This window comes from Necator americanus, chromosome IV (genome assembly GCF_031761385.1).
Source record: "Necator americanus strain Aroian chromosome IV, whole genome shotgun sequence".
Classification (NCBI taxonomy): domain Eukaryota; kingdom Metazoa; phylum Nematoda; class Chromadorea; order Rhabditida; family Ancylostomatidae; genus Necator; species Necator americanus.
In genome coordinates, this window is record NC_087374.1 from 11254127 (window position 1) to 11278283 (window position 24157).

The following is a 24157-nucleotide window of genomic DNA, read 5'->3' on the forward strand; positions in this document are numbered from 1 at the left end:
TTTTTACCCTTACTCCATGACTCATATGTTTACAGTTCAAGATGTTTGTAGTGTGTGTAATCTGATATAAAAACACACAGCTGCACGTGTTGATTACAGAATACGGGGATGACGTGTTGTTCGTGTTCACTTTACTGCGAGACCACTAAATCACCTGGCGTCTTTCATTCAAACCCTCACATTTTCCAGTCATTTTAATATTTCTTACAGGAAAACCCAATGGCTAACGCATTCCTTCCTGCCCAACCATGTTCCAGGATTTATCTTACAATAAAAGCCAAGTAAAAAGTTGTAGACATTAAGTAATTGTCCCAAATTCCACTAGAAAAATATCAACTCTTCCAGGAAACTAAAGGACAAGGACACCTTTTCGAAAAGCGACCCTCTCTGTGTTGTTTACCAATACACCAAGAATCCTGATCGTGAGTGATCTACTCAACCTTTCTTCCGCACAGACAACAATATCAGTTCAGGAAATGGTGAATGGACAGAGCTAGGACGCACGGAAGTGGTCTGGAACTGCTTGAACCCAGAATTCGCAACGAAAATCCTTTGCGACTACTTATTCGAGGAACGTCAGATGGTGAAATTTGAATTGTGCGTTGAGTACCACATTCAATTTTTTTATCTAAGAAATTAGTTCCTTTTCTTTTTAGAAATGATCAATTTTACATCTCTTGGTTTACGTGTAAATGTTTCGTTTCCAGTTATTTAGTGCTTTTATTCCCTTTGTTTTTTAAACAACTTTCAACAACATCTATTTCCAACCAAAACTTACTTTCGCGGTGCTTTACAGGGAAGATTTGTAAGTATTTCTTAAATGTAATTTCTTTTGTAGGTCAGTCTTAGCCCAGAACCTCCTTTTAGGAATTCTTTTTTTGTAATAATGCTCTAAAATAATTACGATCATCGTGCTATATAATAACGGGCTTATTCTGTCGAGTGTATATGTCTGTGTGTGTGTGACGAAATTCTTCCAATAAAGAAGGGGACATGTCCCATGGCGTCGAATTGGCGTGTCGGGGTCAGAGCGCTATGAAATGGGGTGAGACGGGTCACATTGCGTCGGATTAGAGGGCCGCCTTGCGATTGTACCGCGCAATAACTCTGAGTGAATTTGTGGAAAAAAGAGCTGAGACGAAACGTCTGTCTGTCCCGTCTCATCTCTCTATATATTCCCCACATCTCTCTTTCTCGGCACGTTTCCTCAATCAAGAAGGCAAATGTCTTCCGTCAAAAATTGGAAACACTCATGCAAACAGCTGCTTAAAGGCATCACCCCACGAACCTGAGGTGGCACTGATTTCAGGTGGAGTATTCGTATACGGTATCGTAGATTATGAGAGAAGGGTGATTCAATTCATTTCTTCCTAACTGCCGTAGAAAACGATCCGGAAGATACGGCTTCAAGCGTCCCGGCGCACTATTTTCTACAATGAGTTCGATTGGAGCGCGCCAGCCTTGTACACGCGCCGCATCTTCCGGGCCGTTTTTTACGGGAATTAGGAAGAAATGGACAGAATCACACCCCTCTCCATAATTTACTATCCCGTATACGAATACTCCACCTGAAATCCGTACCACCTCAGATCCGTGGGATGATGCCTTTAAATAGCGCATGATCTGACATGGAACTTTTCTTCATAAGAACGATGATTTCGTTCACGTCACTTTATGTTAAAATATCCTTCTGTGATAACTGTTGGGGGAAAACAAGGCAAAGCAATGTTCAAAGTATAAGGCAAAGCCTTACACTTTTAACATTGCTTTCAATTCGAGTCTATTGGTATCGAAGGCGTGTTCGAAGTTGATGTTTGAATGTGCTCCAAATGTAGAACTTTAGAAAGAAAACTACGGGATCCTGATGGCGAAAATGTTGTTAAAAACAAAATTCTAATATCACAGCAAATGCCACTAGTATTAATTTTTCATTCATAAGTGAGTGCGAACAAAGCGAACTCCACAGAAAGTCTGAAGTTCGGTTTAAGCCGGACGTTCAAACTGGTTCTTATATGAGTCCTTATCCCCAACGTCTTTTTTGTTGTCCTAAAACTTTTCTTTTTCTGTTGCTTATTTCAAAAATTGTGTTTTGTACGGAACTTCGGACAGGTCTGACATCCTTCTGGCTAGATCCAAAAAAGAGTGGGATCACTGTTGCCTGACAGCTAGAAAATCTCCAGAAATTAATTAATTCAAATCTTTGATACCCCTAAATCAAGTTTACTAACAGCGTCGCAGCTATCGCTTAAAAAAGAGATTTAACAAGAATTCCAACAATTCTGTGAGATTTCCAATTAGTTGAGGAGTTTCTACACGCCAATCGTCACGTTACATCGTCCACGTCACCGTTTTTCGTTCGATAATACTCGATAATAAATTTGATTTTGTAATTAGGCTTCTTTTCACTGTAGACATTTATTAACATTTTGCGAAGATTCTCGAAGCCACCACAATCCTTCTACTTAGAGATCTCTTCAGATACGATGTAGACAGCAAGTCAAGCGATTTGTCCAAGCATGACTTTCTTGGATACATGGAATGTCATCTGGCCGAAATAGTCGGAGCACGCATCTTCACCAAGGAACTGGGGTAATGTTTTCCTTAATTAATTGTTATCAGTAATGGTAGTCGTTTTCTAATCAATGGAACAATATTTGCTGCCCATATGTTACATGTATCTACATTCACTTGGTCGATTAACTTTTTCTGGATAGCTCTTGGAAATCCCCAACCTCTCACATTCACTTATACATCAAGCCCTGTTATAATCATTGAGAGAGCTCATGTACTAATGTAAAAGCAGGATACCACGAATCTGGAATATTACGGATTTCAGGTGTATCCGTATACGGGGTCGTAGATTATGCAGACCGAGGTGGTTCCGCTCCTCTCTCCCTGAATCACTGCAAGCGGCCCCTGAATGCTGTTTTGTGAATTCTATTGCAGTGCGCCACCCTTGCACGCGTAGCATCCCTTAGTGCCTATCAAGGCTGTCCGAATTGATTTTTGACGAATCGCAGGGCGGAGGCGGCGCAAGGGGTAAAGCGTTGCAATAAATAGATCGTACAAAACAGCATTCTGGAGGCGGCTGTTTGCAGTGATGCAGGAAGAGATGAGCGTAACTACCCCCGTCTCCATAATCTACGACCCCGTATACGGATACTCCACATGAAATCCGCACCACGTCAGATTCGTGGTCTGCTGCTTGTGGACGGCAGGCAGGTGTCACGGCCTAACGCTGCTTATTCGCATTTTTCCTGAATTAAGTCGTCGTTTCACATATTTGAGGCCATTTCGTTCGATGCTCCGCTAGTCCTCGCACAGGATATGTCCATCTGTCGCTAATCCATATCGTCCCGCCCAAACTGTCTCACGATGCCAAGTATCTTCAGATTTTCCTTCACATATCCTTCTTTTACGTTTTTTTTTTCTTTCTCCACCATCACCGTGGACAGCTGCCCAATTCTCTGATTATCATAGGGCGAGTTGCAGATAAGTGGGCTTACTGCTTTACTTCGTTGGCGATGTGGATCATGTTTCATTTTGTTAAGGAGTTTAATGCAGAAATGGTCATAACGTATTTTTGCTGAATATCTCTCTCCCAGTTTCACCATGCAGCACAAATAGCAGTGCTCGTCCAAAACTTTAATAAGTTGTACGTTTACCTTGATTCCAGCTGAGGGTCTCGCGTAGACCCACATCTGCTCACGTTCATCAGAACAGAGTCGTAAACAGTAGGCTGCAGCTGATTTCGACCCAAGATCGGCAAAATTTTGCAACTTCGCCCTGCTTAAAGCAGATGTTAATACGTCGTCGGATCACTCTAAACCGATAAAGGGACGTTAAAATGGCGCAAGAATGTGCATCAATGGAACATTGCTCACACTGATCCACGGGTTATAGCATCGACAGCAAAATTCTGTAATGGGTAAATTCTTGTGGACAGAAACTATAATAGCATATCTGCGCAAATCAGGTACCTTTTCGTCGATCCATACTGAACTGGTTATCTTCATCGTCTATTCCCAGGAAAAAAGTAAAATTTCAATATTTCCGCGCTAGTTACATCGTACGAAGTTCAGGGAGAGACAGCGCTTTCCGCTTTAGCAAGGTGTTGAAATGAAAATTGAAAACGAAAATCTTCTAAACTGAAACCGTTGCCTCACCGACAGTGGCTCCACTGGCAGTGTTGAGGGCAGGTGAACAGCTCCTCATTTTACCGCCGTACTGTCTCAGTGCAACACCGCTATTAACTGTGCCCCAAGCAGACGAATTAATGATAGTGAGCAAAACTAAATTTTGAAGTTACCATTCGAATGCAAATGAGCTGCTGATTACAAATATGTTTTCTGAATTGCACTTTACTCAACACCTGCTCCGGAAAAGGGCGAAGTTCCGCCAATCTTCGCTACGTTCACACCTCCTCTATCCTGCCATTGGCGTATCCGGTGGATATATCGCCGTGGAACAATAAGCAACTCCAAGAAATTGTAAATTTTTTGGAGGACTTTTACCGAATTCCAAGAAAGCGACAACTTATAAGCTGTTAAACTTGCGTGTTTGCAAGAACTCGCAGTATTTTTCGAAACTTCAAAGTTCAGAAACACGTTCGTTCTAAGTGTATTGCTGTCGATAAGTGGTACAATGTAGGAGGAAAAGCCATTTTTATTTTTAAAAAAAACCTCCCTGAAGTTCTCACAGAGAACACCGGTGGACATCTGTGGATGTTCAAATTTCGACGCAATTTTATGAAAATGTTTTCAAATGGATTTTTTTGCACACCACGGTTTAACCTTTGCGATGACTGATATCAACGTAATCAGCGAAAAAATTGCTACCACATGGTTTCAAAATTGCATCGATTTGTATTTGTTGATTTTTTGTCATTGAGAGCCGCTCTCTTGGAGGCCCTCCTGTTCAGCGTTGGAGTTGTGGCTCCGAATAGATGCATTTCGCTAAGACCTCAGGTTTTCCCACAGGTTACGCATATTGCCCTTGCATTGGATGTGGGGCAATTCAGGAGCATTTTGGGACAATCGAGCAAGTAAATACCTTCAACAACAAAACATGTAGATGACTGTGATTAATAGTGGTATTTAAAAAGAGTTTAACATTGTATGTCTATTTATGTTTTCCTATTATTTTATTTATTTTCCTATTATTTTAGTTTGAACAAATTAAGTTTGCAATCTACAATTTGTAACATTCACAAACTAGAAATGAAACTGCAATCATCTGGATCAATTCTTCTACCTGCTCATTTTTCTTTGTTATTCTGTAAACATAGTTTGAACTGATTTGTGGACTCAAAGTTCTCCAGCACTGAATGATTGCAGCCTTCAGTTCGTTCAGCTTTGGAATCCCACGCTTTCTACAAATAATATTCAACTTTTTTTTTAGTACTTCCATTGCACTGCGGAGTTTCAAGGTTCTAAAGTTTCAACTTGCCACTCCTCTATTTTCCTTTTCGTGTAGAAGCTGACGTGTGCAGAAGCGTTGTTCTGCACAACGCGACCAAAACCTCAAGCTTGCAAATAGACAACTGTAATCATTTGAAGCTGTGCGCTCACCGTGATTCGTATCTTTCAGGAATGGGAGTTGAGCGGCGCGTTTGAGTATTCGACAGTAAAGTTCGCAGTTGATTTGTAATGATCCAGACATGATTACAATATTCGTTGGACCTCTTGCAGAAATCCCACCCCAAACATGGACCTTGGGTGGATGATTGGCCCTACTGCGTAACAGGGCAATATTTTCCGTTTTTCTGCAGAGCAGAACTTCGTAGGGAATTATTTTACAGATCGCACAATTCTTTTTCACTCTCTTGAAAATAAAAATGTACCTCATGAGTAAAGCGACCACGATCTATTACTCTATCGTCTATGTTCCGTTCTAGTTCCTCTGCATCACCTATGTACACCTCATCCTCCAAACATTTCGCAAATTTGCAAGGATTTTCACATTTTTCTTCTTCAAATAAGCTGCGAATCCGATGAGGATATTCGCTACGAATTCCTTCCTACGAATTATCTTCATGAAGTAATGATTTTCTTCCCAGGTTTCTCACATATTCAGTGAGAACCGTTTGTCTCTCTTCCAGCGCACCAAGTCTCGGCACGACTTCTTGCAGAAGTTGAATTATTTGGCAGTCCTCTGTTCTGGCTAAGGTGATCCTCTCCCTTATATCCGCATCGATATTGGCAATATCGAACTTATCTTTTTCGACGAGTTGATCTATTTTGATCACTTGTTCAATCTTCATTCCGCAAATTTCTTTCTCGCCAGTGAAGATAATCTGAAAATAATTGGTAAGAATTCACACCTCATAGCATTTATTCAATAGATTTGCCTTCGCTGTGTAGGATCTCCCTCTCTGACGAACTTTCGTCACCGAAATGAGTGTGACTTCTCCAAGAACACGAGAAACAGGCACGATATCAAATTAACGGCTAGATTCAAAGAATACATGCGTAGAACGCATCATTTTGCTTTGGCCGGCCTCGACAAACCTTTCATAGGATTTCATGTAATTGCAGTTTGCTATAGGCACTCATTAAGAAATTGGGCGGACCCTATGGAGCTGGCTACCATCCCTTAGACGTGTGCAGTAGTGTACGCTTGATATGCACTTAGTTGTTCACAGTTTTCACAAGTCATTTACTTCTTCACACTCCTTGTATCATCGACCTCGATTAACAAATCATCAAAGTCCTAGAATCAATTGATTCATCCCGTCAAATCCGTTCAAATCTCGCTCTTTTACTAAGTGTCGGAAGCTAAATCTCCTCTCTAAATAAATCAGAGTAACTCACCTCAGTTGTAATTCGCACCCGTACGCAGTACCTGGAGCTAAATCTGTGACTAATCACAGCAGAGCAAACTTCGGAAAATCTTTCAAAAAAATGGCTCTTCCATTTGCATAGAACACCAATTGTGTTGAGCGCATCAACACTCAAAAATATTGTCTCAAGATACAAGGAGTACACAATAAGAGTACAAATACAGATGCAAACGGAAAAACAAGCGTTTGAAGCAATTCGTTTTACTGAAACGATTACAGAGAAATTTCGGGAATGTTAGGAGTCGATACTTGAATTCTCTTTGACAAAATGAGAAGATGAAAGATAAAGATAAGAATGATTACAAGCAACTGAGACATCTCAAAAGAAAACATCCGGAGCTCGGAGAGGTAATATTATATTAATCGAGCAAGATCTGGTACCTGAAGGAGATTGGAGATACGGCAAAGTAGTGGAGGTCATGACCGCCTAATAAGGTCAGCAGGAATCCCTATGCCTGATCATCTGATCATCCAACGTCCGCAACTTCCCTCAGCAACTATCAAAAGACAGATGTTGACTCGCGCATCAAAAACACGAGCATACAATGTCATAAAGGATTTCGAAGAAGGATTGATAAATCGGAAAGCTTCATTATTTCCATATGTTCACTTGAGGGCGTTGTTCAGCAACCGATTCACCGGTCAGCTGATACCATGCAGCTACAGGGACACAAAAATCAATTGCTTACCAATCAAACGACCGTGATTGTTGTCGTCCTTGCTCCGTTCCTCTCAAGTTGCTCGCTTCTGGGTTACCAGCCGATGAAAAGTACCAGAGCAGCTTAGGCCGCGAAGCAAAAATGGATCGGAGATCAGAAAGATCAAAGATGCCGCAAAATATGTAGTGCGAGCTTTGTATTTTACAGTCCTATGCACGATCACTTGTTTTCTCTCGTGTTTCAACACGAGAAAATGTACAAAGTTAACATGTTTTCATTATCAGTTGTATATACATGTTATCAATTATGTTCATACACGTATGCAGAAAAGCATATTATCCCGATCGGCTTTTTCAAAGATATCATCGTTTTGGAATAAGCACTCCGTTTATAACGATGTGACTTCTCGGGGGCCTGCAGTTAATTACAACGTTTTTATTACGCGCTCAAAGTCACTTTGACGCATTATCAGAAGCAGTGGAAGTTGCATCCAGGTTACTCGTTGAGGGCCAGTTCAAGATGCGGACCACCTAAACATGTATAAATAGGAGTGGGAAGCATCAAAAAACAGAAAATCGTGTCTTCCTGGGCTGATGCTATGCTCTTCGCCTTGGACGATTTTGACAGGTGCGACATCGCCAGTACTACTATCAGCTTCCTCCTCAACAGTCTCGAAAAGCCTGCCAAACGCTTCTGGAAAGGACTGCTCCTAAATCCAGCTGCGTATTCTGTACCGTGGACGAGAATTGTGACGATCACCAAGGCAGAAGATGTCCACGGTTCCCCGATCCAGTCTACAAAACAGCAGAGGCGACAAAGCTAAACCTGTGCCTTGTCTGCCTGAAAGCGGCACACGAGGACGCGTGTGGAGTCGAGCACAATCTCCTCCTTTGCTATTCTGGGAGATCGCGGCCGCCCACGAGGCGGCCATACAAGAACCATAATCTCAACGCCTACCGTCATCAAAGAGCCATCAATCTACCATCAACAAGCCAGCAACCCATCATCAAAACGCCACCAAACCACCGTCAAGCCGTCAACGACCACGAATCACCTACACTACACCACTTCAAGACAGCCCCGTACGAAATAAATGATCAGTCGTACTAATTGTATCGAAATTATTATCGCGATTTGTTCCTTATTATTGTAGTCTCTTGCTGCAGTATCATCGACCATGATGATCGCACAGGGGTGTAATATTCAATGTGCTTTGCTGTTGCGGTTATTTTGATGACATAACTACTTGCATCGTCCCAGAGTGCACAGACAACGCTCTGTACGCTCATTCAGTCGTCCACTATCATTGCACATTCCCCTCCCTATATAATAAATAACTCCATTGAACTACCTTGGTCTGTTTAAATAGGGTTTTAAAAACCCTAAGTCTCCAGCAGCTACTCTGTGCCTAGTACAATTCCTACTGACATTCCTATTTCGTGATAAACTATGAACCACTTTTGACGTTTCTGTTGTTTCTGTTCTGTTCTGTTTGGTTTCTTAGGATATTCGAAACTTATGATCGTAAATGCGTTAGCATTTGCGATCCAAAGATTGAGTCCTCTGCAAAGTCGTACAAAGTCACTTCTTGACGACCTTGATCCAAACTTCTCCACCATGTTATTGTAGTTCTTTCTCACGCTCGCAGCCTCTTACTTCCTTTTCATCAGCATTATCCGAGCATATGGTGTACTTTTCGATGCTGGTGAGGAGATGACCGCTGATGCATGTTTTTGCAATGCAGGAAACATCGCATACAGATATCGTAGCAATTATCTACACAGAGCGGCTTGCTGGAGGTCACTCGAGCAACCGGCAGTTCAGCACTACAAGGCGGATGTTTGGTGCTAAAGACTACATGTTTTCTTTGAGCATTTGACCTTGAGTGTGTGGGGTCTGGTACTGCGCTGGACGATAGCTCCTTTCTGTAGTGCTTGGGATACTTGCGCCATATAACAGTACAGGTTGGATAGGTCGCACGTTGCCAAGGTGTATATTTGAATGCTTGTACTTACTTATCCTTAAATGTTTACTGGAATCAGAGCCACTACGTGCAAGTAACAATGAGAATTGTACTCACAGCTACAGTATGCAGGATCACATATCATTTACTCAAGGTACACAATCATGAATTCTGAAAACAGCCATAGAAAATAGAAGGATTGCAAGGTTTTAAACAAGGAGGCTAAACTTCTCTTATGCTTTATAATTATATTTATAGCAAATGCTCAGAGATCCAAGTATATTTCAAACACCTGCAACAGTCAATAATGTTTATGAGCCCCAAACATTGAAGCTCTCATAAGATTGTTCTTCTTAAAATCCAAGTTGGAGTTGATGAAGTTCCTGATGAGTTGTAGTCGTCACAAAACATGTTGTATCGGGGTGACGAAACTTCTCGTCGCGACAAAAAAGGAGTTTCGAAAGAAATTGTATGACCTCTGCCACGCAAAGCATATACAATACCACATTTAGATTTCCTTACAATACCACTAATTGAAGTCTCGCAGACAGAAAATCCAATAAACATAAAAGAAACATAATCAACTGTTTAAAACTTAAAATTAAAAAAATAAGACAGTACAAATTACCCCAAACATAATCACAAAAGAAATATCTGCTGGTAACAACAGAGAAGCCAGACTTATGAAAGGATAAACGCATCGCCTGCCTCTACAATATGTAAAAATTCCTTAGACTTCTTTTCTTTTCTTTTTCTTTCTGCTTTTCCAATTTTCATTATTATCTTGGGTAATGTTGCATGAATAGACACACGTAGTCTTACTAAAAGCCTTTAACGCTAACTTCATTTTTTATCTTGATTAGCTTGAAGCCAAAATTGAGCCAAAAGAGCCTGGAAAAATTAAAGCCATCGGTGATTTATCCTCTGAACGGCTTCCTCATCTGGAGAAAGCATTTAAACGATACTTAACGAACAACACATCACCCAGTGCTTACCCCGTTTGTTGAATATGGTAACGTAACAGACCACTACGTACCACAATTATGAATCACAAGGGCTTTTTTATAGGGACCTGATGGCCACCCCGTAGATCAAGTCTGCACAGATTTCGATAGTTCGTTTGTGATAGCTATGCACTCATCCTTTCTGTTCATCTTTAGACTTTTGGCGGGTATCCCAAATGCCTCTAGTGTTCTGCGTGCTATGACTTTATGCTCTTAGGATAGTATCGTATCTTTTACTTCTATTTCGGAGGTTTGATGGCATACTCTACAGTATCGTTTGAGTAGGGTAGAGAGTTTAGATTTTGCGTGTCCAACTAGGTGCTCCTTGGCCCGAATATACAAAAGGCGTCCTGTTCCTCCTATGTAATCGTCACCACACGACCTGCACGTGATACGATACACTACGATACGAGAGCACTTTGTGAGCCAGATATACGGAACACGTTTTCTCTTGGCTACTTGACTCTCTACCCCACTCAGACCACATCGTAAAATATGCCATCAAAACTCCGAAATAGAGGCAGAGGTTACAATACTATCTTTCGAGTCTGAAATCATAGCACGCAGAACACTAGGAGCATTTTGGATGACCGCCAAAAGTCCTAAAATGAACAGTAGGGATGAGTGCTTTGCGATCACAAACGAACTAAGCCCATCGAGATCTGGGCGGCTTTGATCTACGGCGCGACCTTGAGGCCACTATACAAAACCCTTGCTATTCATAATTGTGCTACGTGGTGGTATATTACGTCACCATATTCAACAAATGAGGTAAGCACTGGTTGATGTGTTATTTGTTAAGTACGTACGAGGATTTTCAGCGCTCTGACGAAGGCGATAACGCCGAAACGTTAGCTGTTAATAAGGATCGATACCAATCATAGCCACAGCTCAAGCAAATTAATACAAAAGCTACGAATTTAACTTGCCAAGACAGTCGAACATGGACAATACTAGCCTTATCGTTTGTTTTTGTTCCTGGGAGGCCTCTACGATGTTAGCTTGTACGGATTCACCTTCTGTCTCTCTTTTCTTCGCATAATTGACCATGATAAAGGTTTGTTGTAATCGCAATAAAGTCCCAAATTCGTCTCAGATGAGAGCTAATTAAGCATAGTTACAAGAAGGTTCGGCAGAAATGCACCTGCTACAGACTGAACTCTTTGAAGAGATACCCCGGAGTCGGGATAAACTGCTAAACTGAGCAAAAAAACGTTCTTCTTATTACTGCGACAATGACATAGGGTGCACAATTACACAAGGAAGATGGGACAGAAATTGAATCTCTTATTGCTAAAAAAAATAAGTAGCTCCGTTCATGCAGTATTGTGCGAAACAGGTAAACGGGAAAGAAGAGGCTTAGGAAGTTTTTCAACGAGACCAATTGCGGCATCACACAACATAAGAACTACGTCAACTCTAATTGGTAGATAAAAACACCAAGTTTCAAGAGATGTCCTTTTGAAAATTTGATTCACAGCAAGTTAATTTTTATGAACTGATGAACTAGTTGTGAGCAACTCTTCTCTTAATTGACAAATGAAACCCTTTCACACAAATCACTTGTAGTGGTCTCCGAGGATACTGCGGTGCGATCACAATCTCCGCGGAAGAGGTCGACGAAGGAGCAAGAGAAGAGGCAGAATTCCACATGCGAGCTTCAAAACTGGATAGAAAGGATATTTTTGGATCATCTGACCCATTCCTTAGGATATACAGAATAATTGAGGATGGAAGGTATGCCCATAGAAATAACACATTAGAGCAATGCAGTTTCGATTAGTCCGAAGGGACACGTTCGTCAGTCATGTAAAGGGATGAGTTGCGGCAGATACGTCGCAGTTTCTCGGTGGAACTCACTGGGCGCAAACAGCACTGTTAAACACACACTTTTAGCCGTCAGCTTACTCATCAAACAAAGCACTTGAATAGAACGCTAAATCCGGAATGGAGCATATTTCGTGTCAATTTACAAATGTTATGTGGAGGAAATAAGCAGAGGTGCTGGATTTCTGACCATTTTTGAGGCCTGCAAGCGTGGTTTAATTCTTGTAAAATTTTAGACCGTTCTTGATAGAATGTTGGGATCATGAAAGCAATGGGAGGTAGGCTTTCTCAGCTAAGTTCCTTTATTTTTGTTTAAGATGACTTGCTTTTCCTACTTTCAGTCATCAGTTCATTGGCTCGTGTATGACTTCAGCTGAAGAAATCCTCTCTGGGCGAAAAACTTCAATTCCTGTAAGAAATTCACAAAGTTCTGGCGCTAAACACGCTCACAATATCAGCCTGCATTTTTAGCTTTTCCATGGAGGATCCCGCGGTGGACTACTGTGTTGTGTTTCACATCGGAACTCTGGCATTCTTCACTTCACTCATTTCCAGATTATCGAACGATATACATTCCTGGATTTCATACAAGCAGGGTAAGAGTTTGATCTCAATTACAAAAAACATAGCCCAAACGAAAAAACCACCGCTTTGAACATTGAGTGAACAGTTTTATTGAAGAACTCAACTTGATTTCACGGTGGCAATCGACTTGACAGCTTCGAATGGGGATCCAAGAAAGCCGAGTTCCTTGCATTACATTAGTAACAAAGCACCATCTCAATATGAAGTTGCAATCAGGTAAACTCCACCAACATATTCAAATACTCTCACTGGAAAACACCTCAGTTTTCTTTGTTTCGTTCTTTTTTGTTGTCCCCTTGTCAAGGGCAGTCATAGTAGCAAAAAACGTCTTTTGGTCACAACTAAAACAGAAGTTCACGGTCTGAAACTGTTATCAGCATCTTTGCGAGGTGTTCTTGAACACATCCGGGGCCATCCTCTTCGATCTCCAGCTGGAGCTAGCATAGCATTCATCCATCCATCACTATTCTATAATGTGCGAAACGTTACGTCTCGATTCAGCTAACTATCAAGTCGAAGTGACCTTGGATCTTCTTTAACCACGTCTGTTCACAAAACTTTCTTTTACGACAAGACGCCGTTTCCAGTTTAAGTCTGGCAAAGTGCTCAAGACAACATGGACGATGCGATCAGACGGCCTCCTCATGACGTGATCAAGAAAGCGAAGACGGTTTTGTCAGACTACTTCAGATGGCAAGATGTTAGTGTTTCCACGTCTCATTCGCTGGTACACCACATCCACATCAGCGTAAACTTTTTGAATTCCAAAGCACGGAGTCGGTGCGACGATGCCAAAAATTGAGACCAACGATAATGCGCCAGCAGTCCTCAATAATTCCAAGTGGTTCTGCTGTAAAATAAATGAGACATTTGGAATAAACAGTTTAGTGACCCTGATAACTGCAGGCACCCTAATGTACACCTCCATATGAGTAATGTACTATTGGTTGCACTCACCATGTTTGCCGGATCATTATTTAAGGACCGGATGCATACATGTAGACAGCTGCTCAAATAGTAGTTGAAGTTTACTTGATTTGTCGTAGCACCCTTATCTTTATCAGAATGACGAGAGCATTTATGTCTTTTCTTGCGTCCATTTTACGTCAATTGCAGTGTAGAAAGGCGAAAACTTTGTCGAGCAAAAAGCAAAATCTCGAATTATGTTCTCAATTTGCTGTAGTATCGAAAAAAAATAGATGTAAAATGATGTTTGAATGTCCTCTTAATGTAGGAAATTCAGGCACTTATAGCAAAATGATCAGAAGAAAACCATCCACCACTGAGTACCTTTCTTAAAAAAAGCAAAATAAAGCCCGCCCGGAGGAGGGGATCACAACGAAATCGACTTCATCATCGTCACTAAAAGCTTTGCCTGACAGATGTTGATGTTGTATTTCTACATGTTATCGGACCACCGTTTTTTACGAGAAACATTTTCTTCACGCGAAAGGAGAAAAGGCAGCAAAAGAGAGCGAAGCCGCAAAACTATCGTTAACTAGCATCTAGGATCTTCTCCCTACGCCAGCCGGCTTTTGGGAATATACCAGAATGAACAACATCAGCGAGAAGCCTGTCTTCAGAAACTCTTGAGAACCGTAGAAATACCTTGGTGTGGGGCTGCATGAGTCGCATGCAATCAGGCAATCGTACTAGCAAGACTTTGCAAAGAGACGATAAAAGAAGACCTTAACGAGGGAATAGGAACAGTATTTGCTGAAGCAGCAGAGGGGTTAAAGAACTGTTCCAGTCCGCGTTCGCCAATCGCAAGGAAAACATCAGTGTTTTTCGGAATCCAAACGGGACCACTCTATCAAGAAAGATTATGGTAAAGATCAGCAAGACCGTGTTGTTGTATAAAAGAAAGGAGATCCACATGACATCGGCAAATATCGCCCAATCTGCCTTGTATCTGTCATCTGCAAGCTTTTTGCAAAAGTGTTTCTTAATTGGATTGAAAAGATGTTAGACGCAGTACAGTTGTGCGAGAAATAAAAGGCAAAAAGGAAATGGAAATGCGAAAAGGATTCAGCCAAACTCACCACATTCACACTGTCTCGAAACTCATCAAGGTATCGCGAGAGTACAAGTTACAGCTATCTCTCGCGTTCATCGACCTAAACTAAGCCTCCGACTCAGTTAAGAAGGAAGCGGTCATGGAAGCTCTGGACAACCAAGGCGTCTTTACTCAGTACATAAATGTACTTCGACAGTTGTACAATAACTTCACGACCGGAACTCCACCCATGTGCAAGAATGTCAACGACATAAACAGCCATCGGGTGAAGGGTCTTCCTGTAGTGGGTAATATCGCGTGGAACGTAGTCGTTCGCGCGCCTGTTCCAACGGTTGTAGTTTAAACGCATCACGTGTCCGGGCAACCTTATTTTGCTTTCCTTGGCGAATATGGCGAAGTCTCTTATTATCGATGGCTGACGTAGGAGAGAACTTCACATCCATTTCATGTCGTTCTCTGTTTGCGTCGTTGACATTCTTTGCACAATGGTGGAGTTCCGGTCGTGAAGTTATTGTACAACTGTCGAAGTACCTTTATGTACTGAGTAGGGAAGCCTTGGTTGTGCAGAGCTTCCAAAACCGCTTCCTTCTTAACTGAGTCGGAGGCTTAGTTTAGGTCGATGAAACAAGATGGATGTTTGCTGAGTTTGTATACGCTCTCAATTAACCAAGGGGTATACATCACAGGAGTACCTTTCTGAAAAAAATGGGAAAATTCTGAAATTTAACATCGATTATAGCTCCCTTCCATGGTATCTCAAGTACCCGTCTGCGTTGCATAACCCATACTGGACAAGTTGGCATGGATGAGACGTTCTTGCATTATACATTTGGAAATTGAGTGGAGGCATTTGATAACTCTTCTCCTCCAAATGTCTAGTTAGATATAAAGGCAGTTCCACAGCTACACGATTTACTCAAATGCATATGTTGAAAAACCGTTATTCGCCATTATATTAAAGTATTCAGAGCTATGATTGATATTTGTCAATATTACAACAAGGCAAACATTTTCAACGCTTTCGGATTCGGTGCCATCATTCCTGGTCAAAGAAAAGCTTCGCCCATTTTTAATCTGGTGAGTTATCTGAATCGATAATTTTTTGCAGAAGCCACCCGTAGCCACCCAATGCAAAATCAGAGACCCGTTTGCCATTTCTGTGTGAAAATAATTTAAAATTTCCTGAAGAGAGAATGTTACGTGTGTTATATTACAAAGAGAATAAACTTCAATTAAATCGCATAACGAGGAAAATTTACACTCTTTCGTTCATAATTATTCAGGGCTAACTTGCGACAAAAGTGATAAAATGGAATAGTTTTTTTTTTTCAGAATCTCTCCCATAATGGGGAAGCCTTTGGGCTGCAAGGCGTTCTAGAAGCGTACCACCAATGCGTCCCTATGGTACAACTTTACGGTCCCACCAATTTCGCACCAGTTGTGTTGGATGCGGCGAAAAGGGCTTCAGAAACTCTTGATGGAACTCGCTATCAGGTTTGTTTACACCAACTCTACTACCAAATCCAGCAGTTCTCGAAGTGCCGCCGCTCAAACGGCTGTGAGTTAGGAGGTTAGGCGGAGCTAGCGGTTGGAAGCTAGGGAGGATCTCCTCTAGCTCTACTCATCAGTGTAGTCCGAGTGAAGCTAGTGATGGTCTGATTTCGATCCCAAGCCCTCTAACGCCGCTTCGGGCTCAGCCCCTTACGCAACTGCATCAAGCTTCAGGTCGTTTTGACCTGAGTATATAATTATGGTTATAATATCGAATAAGTGAACTCCTGGTCGTTAGATGTGTTCCGGACTTTCGTTGCACCCTTTTTTCCTTCCTCTTAAATTTACGGCAACAATTCCAGATTCTGCTAATAATCACAGATGGAGCGATCTCCGACATGGCGAATACTAAGAGAGCCATCATTGGTGTGAGTGTCATTCATGTAATGCTCGAATGGACAACCATAAATATTTGTAAAGAAGTGGAAAATTTGAAGGATCATTTTGAAAGTGAACGAAAAAACTTACAAAAGACCGTTCCTCCTCCTTGACAAGCTATATTTTCTTGATATCTACATTATATCTACAGTACATATTTTAATAATTCTTTGAAGAACAGTATCTAAGAACTCCTCAGTTTGTCTTCTTTAGCAATACATCTGTAACTCCACATAATGGTAACTTTAAGACACAGCTCTCAACCCGTATCCAATCCATTTGTCTCTGGGAGGATAAATATGAAAAATAGAAATCTATGTAAATGAGTGAATAATGTAAATAAATAATGTAGTATAAAAATATGGAAGCGAACCCATCGGTGACTTCTTATACCGGTCGTCCTATTCATTGTTACTTAGTTATCATGCTGACGCAAACTGCAATGGCTTTTCGCTGCTGGACTTAGTCGTTTGTCGCAGCTACATTTCTGGTAAACATTTTTCGCTGCGTGATGGGTTTGTCCTCCGACAAATTTTTATTGGACAGCAATATATCCAACCACGGAGCATTTTTCCGCTGAAGCATGTTAATCCAACCGGGAAAAAATTATATGATATCGGCTCATCGGCACTTAATAGTGTGTGAGTTGCACAAAAAAAGAACTCGACTCGACCCTTCCCATCGTTGTTCGCTTAGTTTCAAATGAGAAGGAGTACTTTTTTTTTACAAATAAGGAGAAAAAAGAAATTGACACTGTATAAGAATTTAGGCGTCATTTCTTCCACTTTCTATCATTATTGTTGGTGTTGGAAATGAGGATTTTGAGAGCATGGAAGAACTGGACTCAGACGATTCGCTCCTTGCTTTTGAAGGCAGACAAGCTCTAAGGGATATTGTACAGGTAAACACTACCACATGCTGTTCTACCCCTAATGCGCACCGCTCTCCCCCTCCCCCCATTCTTCCAATAGATCATGCACCGACATCACCCGGTTAAGCACATTCTTCACCGACTGTGTTTTCTACAAGGATGCTTACAGCATTAAGATTCCTTCAAATTCAGTTCGTTCCGTTGCGACAATTCCTCCGTGGACCAGTCACTGGTGTGGAAAGCGAAAGAGTAATGTGGTTGTTAGCGAAGGAAGTTCTAGCAGAAGTCCCCCTTCAGCTTACATCCTACATGGAACTGAACCGTATCTCACCGCTAAAACAGACAGGTAAGATTGTTCGTTAGCAGCTGTACCCGTTTATGAAAGGAAAAAAATTATAGATGACACCGACGGCTTGGAAATGACCTTCACGGCAAACCTACAAGACCGCGAGCATCACTATCCATATCCCACTGCACCTCCTGATGCCTGACATTCGCATAACTCCCCAAATGCCTGACGGCTCCATTCTTCTGCGGAGACGATAATAAGGACATACATTTTAAGTGTGTTAAGATCCTTTCACACTTAAGATCCTTTCACACTTCGACTTTGCCCTCCTGAAGTGCCCAGACATTAAAAAGTAATTGTAGGAATTGATGTATGTTAACTCATCACACTATATGACCCAATGACGAAAGCTGATTATAACATTCTTGTTTATTTATTGTATAGAAGACGGAAAGTAATCGCACCTGGAGTGTTGAAGTTAAAGCTGGTAACCAAATAATATTTATCCGCCTTGTGTGGATATTTCAAGCATGGTCCATAGCGTGAATAAGTCCATGAATTTTACTCATATTTTGTAACATACAAAACACCTTTCACGTGACTTTTCCAATTCCGATGTATTGAGCCTGTCTTTCCTCACTCGCGTAAACACTTCCTATGTTCCATATCAATTAGATGTTATCCCGAGCAAAATAGTGCGTGTTCGTGTTGTGTAATTATAAAGATATCATGAAAGTCTTCACTCGTAGATCTTGTTTTTAATTTGGTGGTTTTTTCAGCAGTTTTTGTTCTTCAAACACATGTAGTACAGGGCTAGGAAGTACTGGGGCGGGTGTGGCGCAGTACGTAAGAGGTTCCGCTGCCTGCATGACCAATCGGAGATTCGAATAACGCCCTAGCGCTAACAAAGCCTTTCACCCTCTGGGATCGATAAATTGGTCCCAGTCTTGTCTGGATGTGCTAAAAACACTGACCTAACAAATCGGCTAGCCTCCGCAAGTCACTTCTTAGGTTAGGTACACGTTCGTAAATCTCAAGCGATTCTGAATTGAAGTGAACGCGTTGGCGCATCCCAAGTGCATTGATTGACGCTAGACACTTTGTCCTCCATCCTTGACGTAGTATGGATTCAGCACATATCAGATCGGGGAAGAATCTCGTCAATGCTACAGATTATGCAAAAGTTCAGATAGTTTAGGGAAAATTTGAAAAAATAAAGTTTGTTAGCGAGCTGATGTTCTGACTTCTGTCTTGAACATAAATCATGGTTAAGAAACATCGTAAAATAAAAAATCTGGAACAGGTTGAACGTTGTTAATTGGTTTTACTCCAGGAACCAAGAACCCTACATCTTTTCAGCTTGTTGCATGCACGAAGCCTGGCAGATGTGTTTTTTTTCTCCATTCAGACCTGTCCATCCCACTGCCCTAGCGATCCCTACTTTTTCGCCTTTTGTCTCTTCTGAATCTGATGAAGCCACAAAGATAACCCATATTTACAGTTTATTTCCGGCGTGGCCGCCTCGGCGCCACGTCGACGCGTTCGATTCGCAGAAAGTGTGCAAGCATCCTCTGTCTTGAGGGGTCACAGTACCGTTCCACTTTCCCACTTCCCTGATTTAAACCGATGCCATAGGACAGCAAGACTTTGAAAACAGCTTTCACTTTAAAAGTAAATGCATAAACTAAAAAATAAGATCACAACTTCTTTATTTATCTCCTCTGTGCTGAGGTGAAGAAATTTTAGAAAATGATGTCAGGTTCCCTTCTGTAGAACGGAGGAGGGGCCCACTCTGAAAATTTAAAATGAAATTGGAAGGTTTGAAAATATTGCGCTCTTACCTTTGCCACACACTATTGTTGCTATTACAGCCAGGAACACCTTAAATGAGAAATTTGATAAATTATTACGGAAATGCATTCTTAATTTATGCATTTCCGTAATAATTTCTATTACAGAAAGATGAAGCAAAGCCGACGAACCGCGACTATTCTCGAATGCCAACCTTCCATCTTGTGAAGCGATAAGACCTGCTTATAAATCCCTGCAAGCGACTACAGTAACTATCACAGTGTGTTAAAAAAGTATTTTAAAGACGGAGTGCGAAACCATGAATATCATAGTCCCGGTGGGTTCAAAAAATATTATTACGAAGAAGTTATGAGTTATAAGTTATAACATATGAGTTATAACAAATATTATTATGAAGGACAACGTGTTTAGAAAGCACTTTAAAGGTTGACTAGAAAAATTTTAAAAATATTATTCGAAAAATATTATTATAAAAGTGGGTAGTGGCTAGTTGGACTTCGAGATATTATTTTTTATTCATGTTGTATGGTCCGTTGCTTTTTATTTGTGCCCATATTAATTTATTAAAATACACTTTATGGAGCTCCGGGATCGAAACGTTGTTTTTGCAATTGAACAGATGTCCGATATTTTTTGGAAGAGTGACCTCCAATGTGTTCGTTTTTTCGCATGGTGGGAAATGAGTTGTTCTTTAATAAAGGATGGTGCATATTCTTTCTTGTTAAAATTTCGAAAATATATGCTAAAGAGCAATAGGTTTGCGGAAAGAGCATTCAATGTTTTCCAGCGAATTTGAACTGGCCTGAATCTTAGATAGTGCCGACGTTGCTTCTCTATAAATTGACGATGACTTTGATTTTAATGCATTACTAAAGAGAACGACATGGTGGGTGAAAACTCAGAACTTTGGCAGAGGAGAAATAATCAAGAAAAAAATGTGATTCGTACAAAATAAAATAAGGAATATCAGAACAGTGAATTCTCGGATAATGCCAACGAATTAAAGTTGACATTTAAAAGAGGTTAAAATTGCCAATATCAAGAAATGTAGCGCGGAAGTGAGGTGGAAGGAGCACAGTGACTCTTATATATCTCTTACCACAATAACGCCTATCCATATCGATAAGTGTTCTATTTATAGATTATAGAATGAATTACAGCGCAAGTGTTTCATAAAAAGCAGTATCTAAGCAAGGCGAATGCTTTTTTAATGTGTTGCACATTAATGCAGCTAATTTACATAGTGTAAAGAGAACAGCTTGAGATATTTTTTAATCGAATGAATTTTCATTTCTATTGAATGTAGTCTTAATCACACACTGTGAGCATGGCTCAAATCTTCGGCAGCAAGACAGGCGTAGTTGGGTCAACGAGACTTGAACCTCGCTTGTGTGGTGTACTGGGTGAAGATCTTTAATAATTACCAATTTGTTTCTGGAACGTGTCGACTTTTATGTCGACTAGCGATGTACGTCAGGTAGGGCAAGCTTGTGCCTTCAAAGTTCGAAAAGAATTGTATACCCATTTATTTTTTGCCTATACGAATAAGGAGGATTGGCTCTTCTTCCTATTAGGTGTCTCTTTGAACAATACCCTCTATAGAGAAATTTTGTGTCGATTTTGACTGTCACACGTGAAAAAAAACTCTGCATATCGTGGCCAGAATTTGTCGGAAAAGTCCCAATCCTTCTTTCTTTTCAGATTTAAAGAAGCACAAAACGTACTTGTATTGAGGATCGACAATGAAGATTTGGTCAAATCCGATCTGACTGTTCTGCTCTTTCTAACTGTTCAATAAACTTGGAAGATAGATATAACATTATTTCGTTGTCGACTACTGCTTTCTCTGCGTTTCATGCTGCACGAAGGTCCTCCGACTCTTCCGTATGAAAAGGTCCCATAACTTTCTTGCTAATTGAATCAAACAAGCAAAAAAAAGTACCTGTACAGAAGATCGACGGTTTGATCAATTCCGATCTCGAGGAAGCTACCTCAGTTGCTGAATTTTTGTATCTAACTGTTAGTTAAACCTGGATGATAGTTTTTAGAATCTTTCATTGTCGACTTTCCTGCGTTCCTTACTGCTTTCCCTGCGTTTCACGTTGCGCAAATGTCTTTCGACTTTGTAGTGAAGCGTTTAAATCCTTTTTTCGTGTCCCTAAAAGGAAGGGATACCCAACTAGTTTACCAGAAATGTGCAGATGTTTTGTGTCTTCCTGTTCTCCATATTTTCCATGCATCGCTTGTCAAAGAGACTGAGAGTCTGAGACTTGAATCAAGCTTGCAAACATTTGGAAAGAGGGCCTTATTACCGCAATACCAAAAAAGTAACTCTCATACTCTCTTCAACTCTTGCCCTATCACCATTATATTCTCTGCAAGCAAAGTTTCGGAAAACATAGCAGCGATCAGAATTTCTGAAGAAAAATAACTTTTTAGATGACACCTGCAGTTTGGAGATAAACTTCACTTTTCACAAAGTCGTTTTCACTGCTACCCGTATCCAACTGCACCTTCTGATGCCTGAATTTCGTACACCTGATGGCTTTAAGGAGAAATACATCAATGCGATTGGACCGAATATTTATGCAGAAAATATTTCAAGAGTTTCTCTCTGATTTACATTTGTTTTACACTTATGCAAATAAGTGTCATTAATGTGCAACACGTTTAAAAATAGATGTCTTGAAGAAAGATCCCTCTTTAATACTCTGAATATATTTGAATCTGTAATCTATTGAACACTTAGTGATAAGAAAATTTTTTTTTAAAGATATGCTTGAGCTGTGGCCAAGATTAGCCAAGCCTTGAGCTAAGAGATATGAAGAGTGTTGTTGCCCGCTAGCGAAAGTTGATTACGAGGCAAATAACAGTCCCTGCGCTGAACTCATCTCTGTTCCGTGCTAATTGTCTTGATAACGACAAAATTATCCTCTTCTAAATGTCGAGTTTAATTCGTCGACGTCACCCCTGAATTCGTCCTCCGGATAGGCGCTCTTCTTATTTAGTAAAGGTAACACAATTTTCATGACTGTTTCTCTTATACAAAATGTTCCTGATGAGTTTTCACCCACTATACCTAAAAGTAATTGGGATTTTTGAATATCAGTTTTTTAAACGCTTCTTTTGAAAGATTCTCGCCATTATAATTTGTTTTTTGATATTTTTTGATGTATATTACAAGTATGTAGTTGTGTTTCTTTTTGAAAAAAAGTGCGCCAATTTCATTCCCATTTGTATTTTCAGGATCAATTTAAGCATGAAGTGTCACGAGGACCATTTTGCTTTTTCACTTCCGTAGGGCAGAAAAGCTGCTGATGCTTTCCACGATATATGTAAAACATATGGTGTTAATGTCTTATCACGGAGCACATGTGAAAATTGGTCCACAAAATATCGTTCCTGCAATTTTTCACTTCAAAATGGGCAACGTTCTGGCCGGCCAGTAGGCATTGATGATGGTCATTTGATAGCATTGATCGAAGCTGACCGTCATGCAACCGTACGAGAACGTGCTGAGAAGATCAACTTATCCATTGGAATTGGTATTTAAAAAAGCTTGGACTTGTAAGAAAAAGCTAGATGTTTGGGTGCCACATGAATTGAAGGGAATTCGCTTAATGCAGCGAGTTATTATCTGATTATCTGCGATTTGCACTTCAAACGCAATGAAGACGACCCATTTTCAAAGCGAATAGTAACTGGTGATGAAAACTGGACTGTTTACGATAATGTTGCTCGTAACTGATAACCGTAACCGTATGGTCAAAACCGGATGAACCTGCTCAAACGATGTCCAAAGCTGATCTCCATCAAAAGTTGGTCATGCTATCAGTTTAGCAGGACTACAAAGGTGTTATAAGAGAAAGACCTTAAGACCTTTCACTGACTTCGAGAAGTATAAATGATCTGATTTTTACTCCTGAAGGAGTACCAGGCTGTGTAGAGTGATTTCGTTAGAAATCCTTATACCAGGGAAGACTTTGGAGTCCTCGTAATGAGTATAGGTAACGATATTTGTTCCAGATGTCCGCAAAAGTTCACTAAAGTCAAGTCCACCTGTGAGAACAACTTTCAGTATTCACAAATTTGCCGACAACTGATGCGACTTGAAGTCTATTGGCGCCATAATGGGTGAAAACTCATCAGGAACTTTCTGTATAGGAGAAGCGGTCAGAAGAATTGTGTGATGCTTACAAAATAAGAAAAGCGCCTATCAAGAGGACGAATTCACGGATAGTGTCGATGAATTAAAATTAACGACATTTAAAAGAGGATAATTTTGTCACTATCTAGAAAGGTAGCATGGAACAGAGGTGAACTGTGCACAACGACTGTTAATTGCCTCTGACCAAGGTTC

At 40.7% G+C, this 24157-nt stretch overlaps 1 protein-coding gene across 3 annotated transcripts; it reads left to right on the plus strand.

Moving 5' to 3' along the window:
* Positions 1–219: 219 nt before the first annotated feature.
* On the plus strand, positions 220–18187 carry RB195_000941 (uncharacterized protein; the record flags this gene model as incomplete). Of its 3 annotated transcripts, XM_064197504.1 has the most annotated exons (16): positions 220–281; positions 346–422; positions 474–597; positions 2479–2589; positions 12037–12204; positions 12364–12468; positions 12531–12572; positions 12636–12705; positions 12766–12890; positions 12976–13095; positions 15865–15973; positions 16229–16390; positions 16750–16815; positions 17595–17726; positions 17889–18042; positions 18096–18187. In XM_064197504.1, 16 exons carry the CDS (start codon positions 220–222, stop codon positions 18185–18187), a joined length of 1719 nt encoding a protein of 572 aa, XP_064053385.1. The 3 variants fall into 3 exon arrangements, with proteins under 3 accessions (XP_064053385.1, XP_013292209.2, XP_064053386.1); XM_013436755.2 differs by lacking the exon at positions 17595–17726; XM_064197505.1 differs by lacking the exon at positions 16750–16815.
* Positions 18188–24157: the final 5970 nt, after the last annotated feature.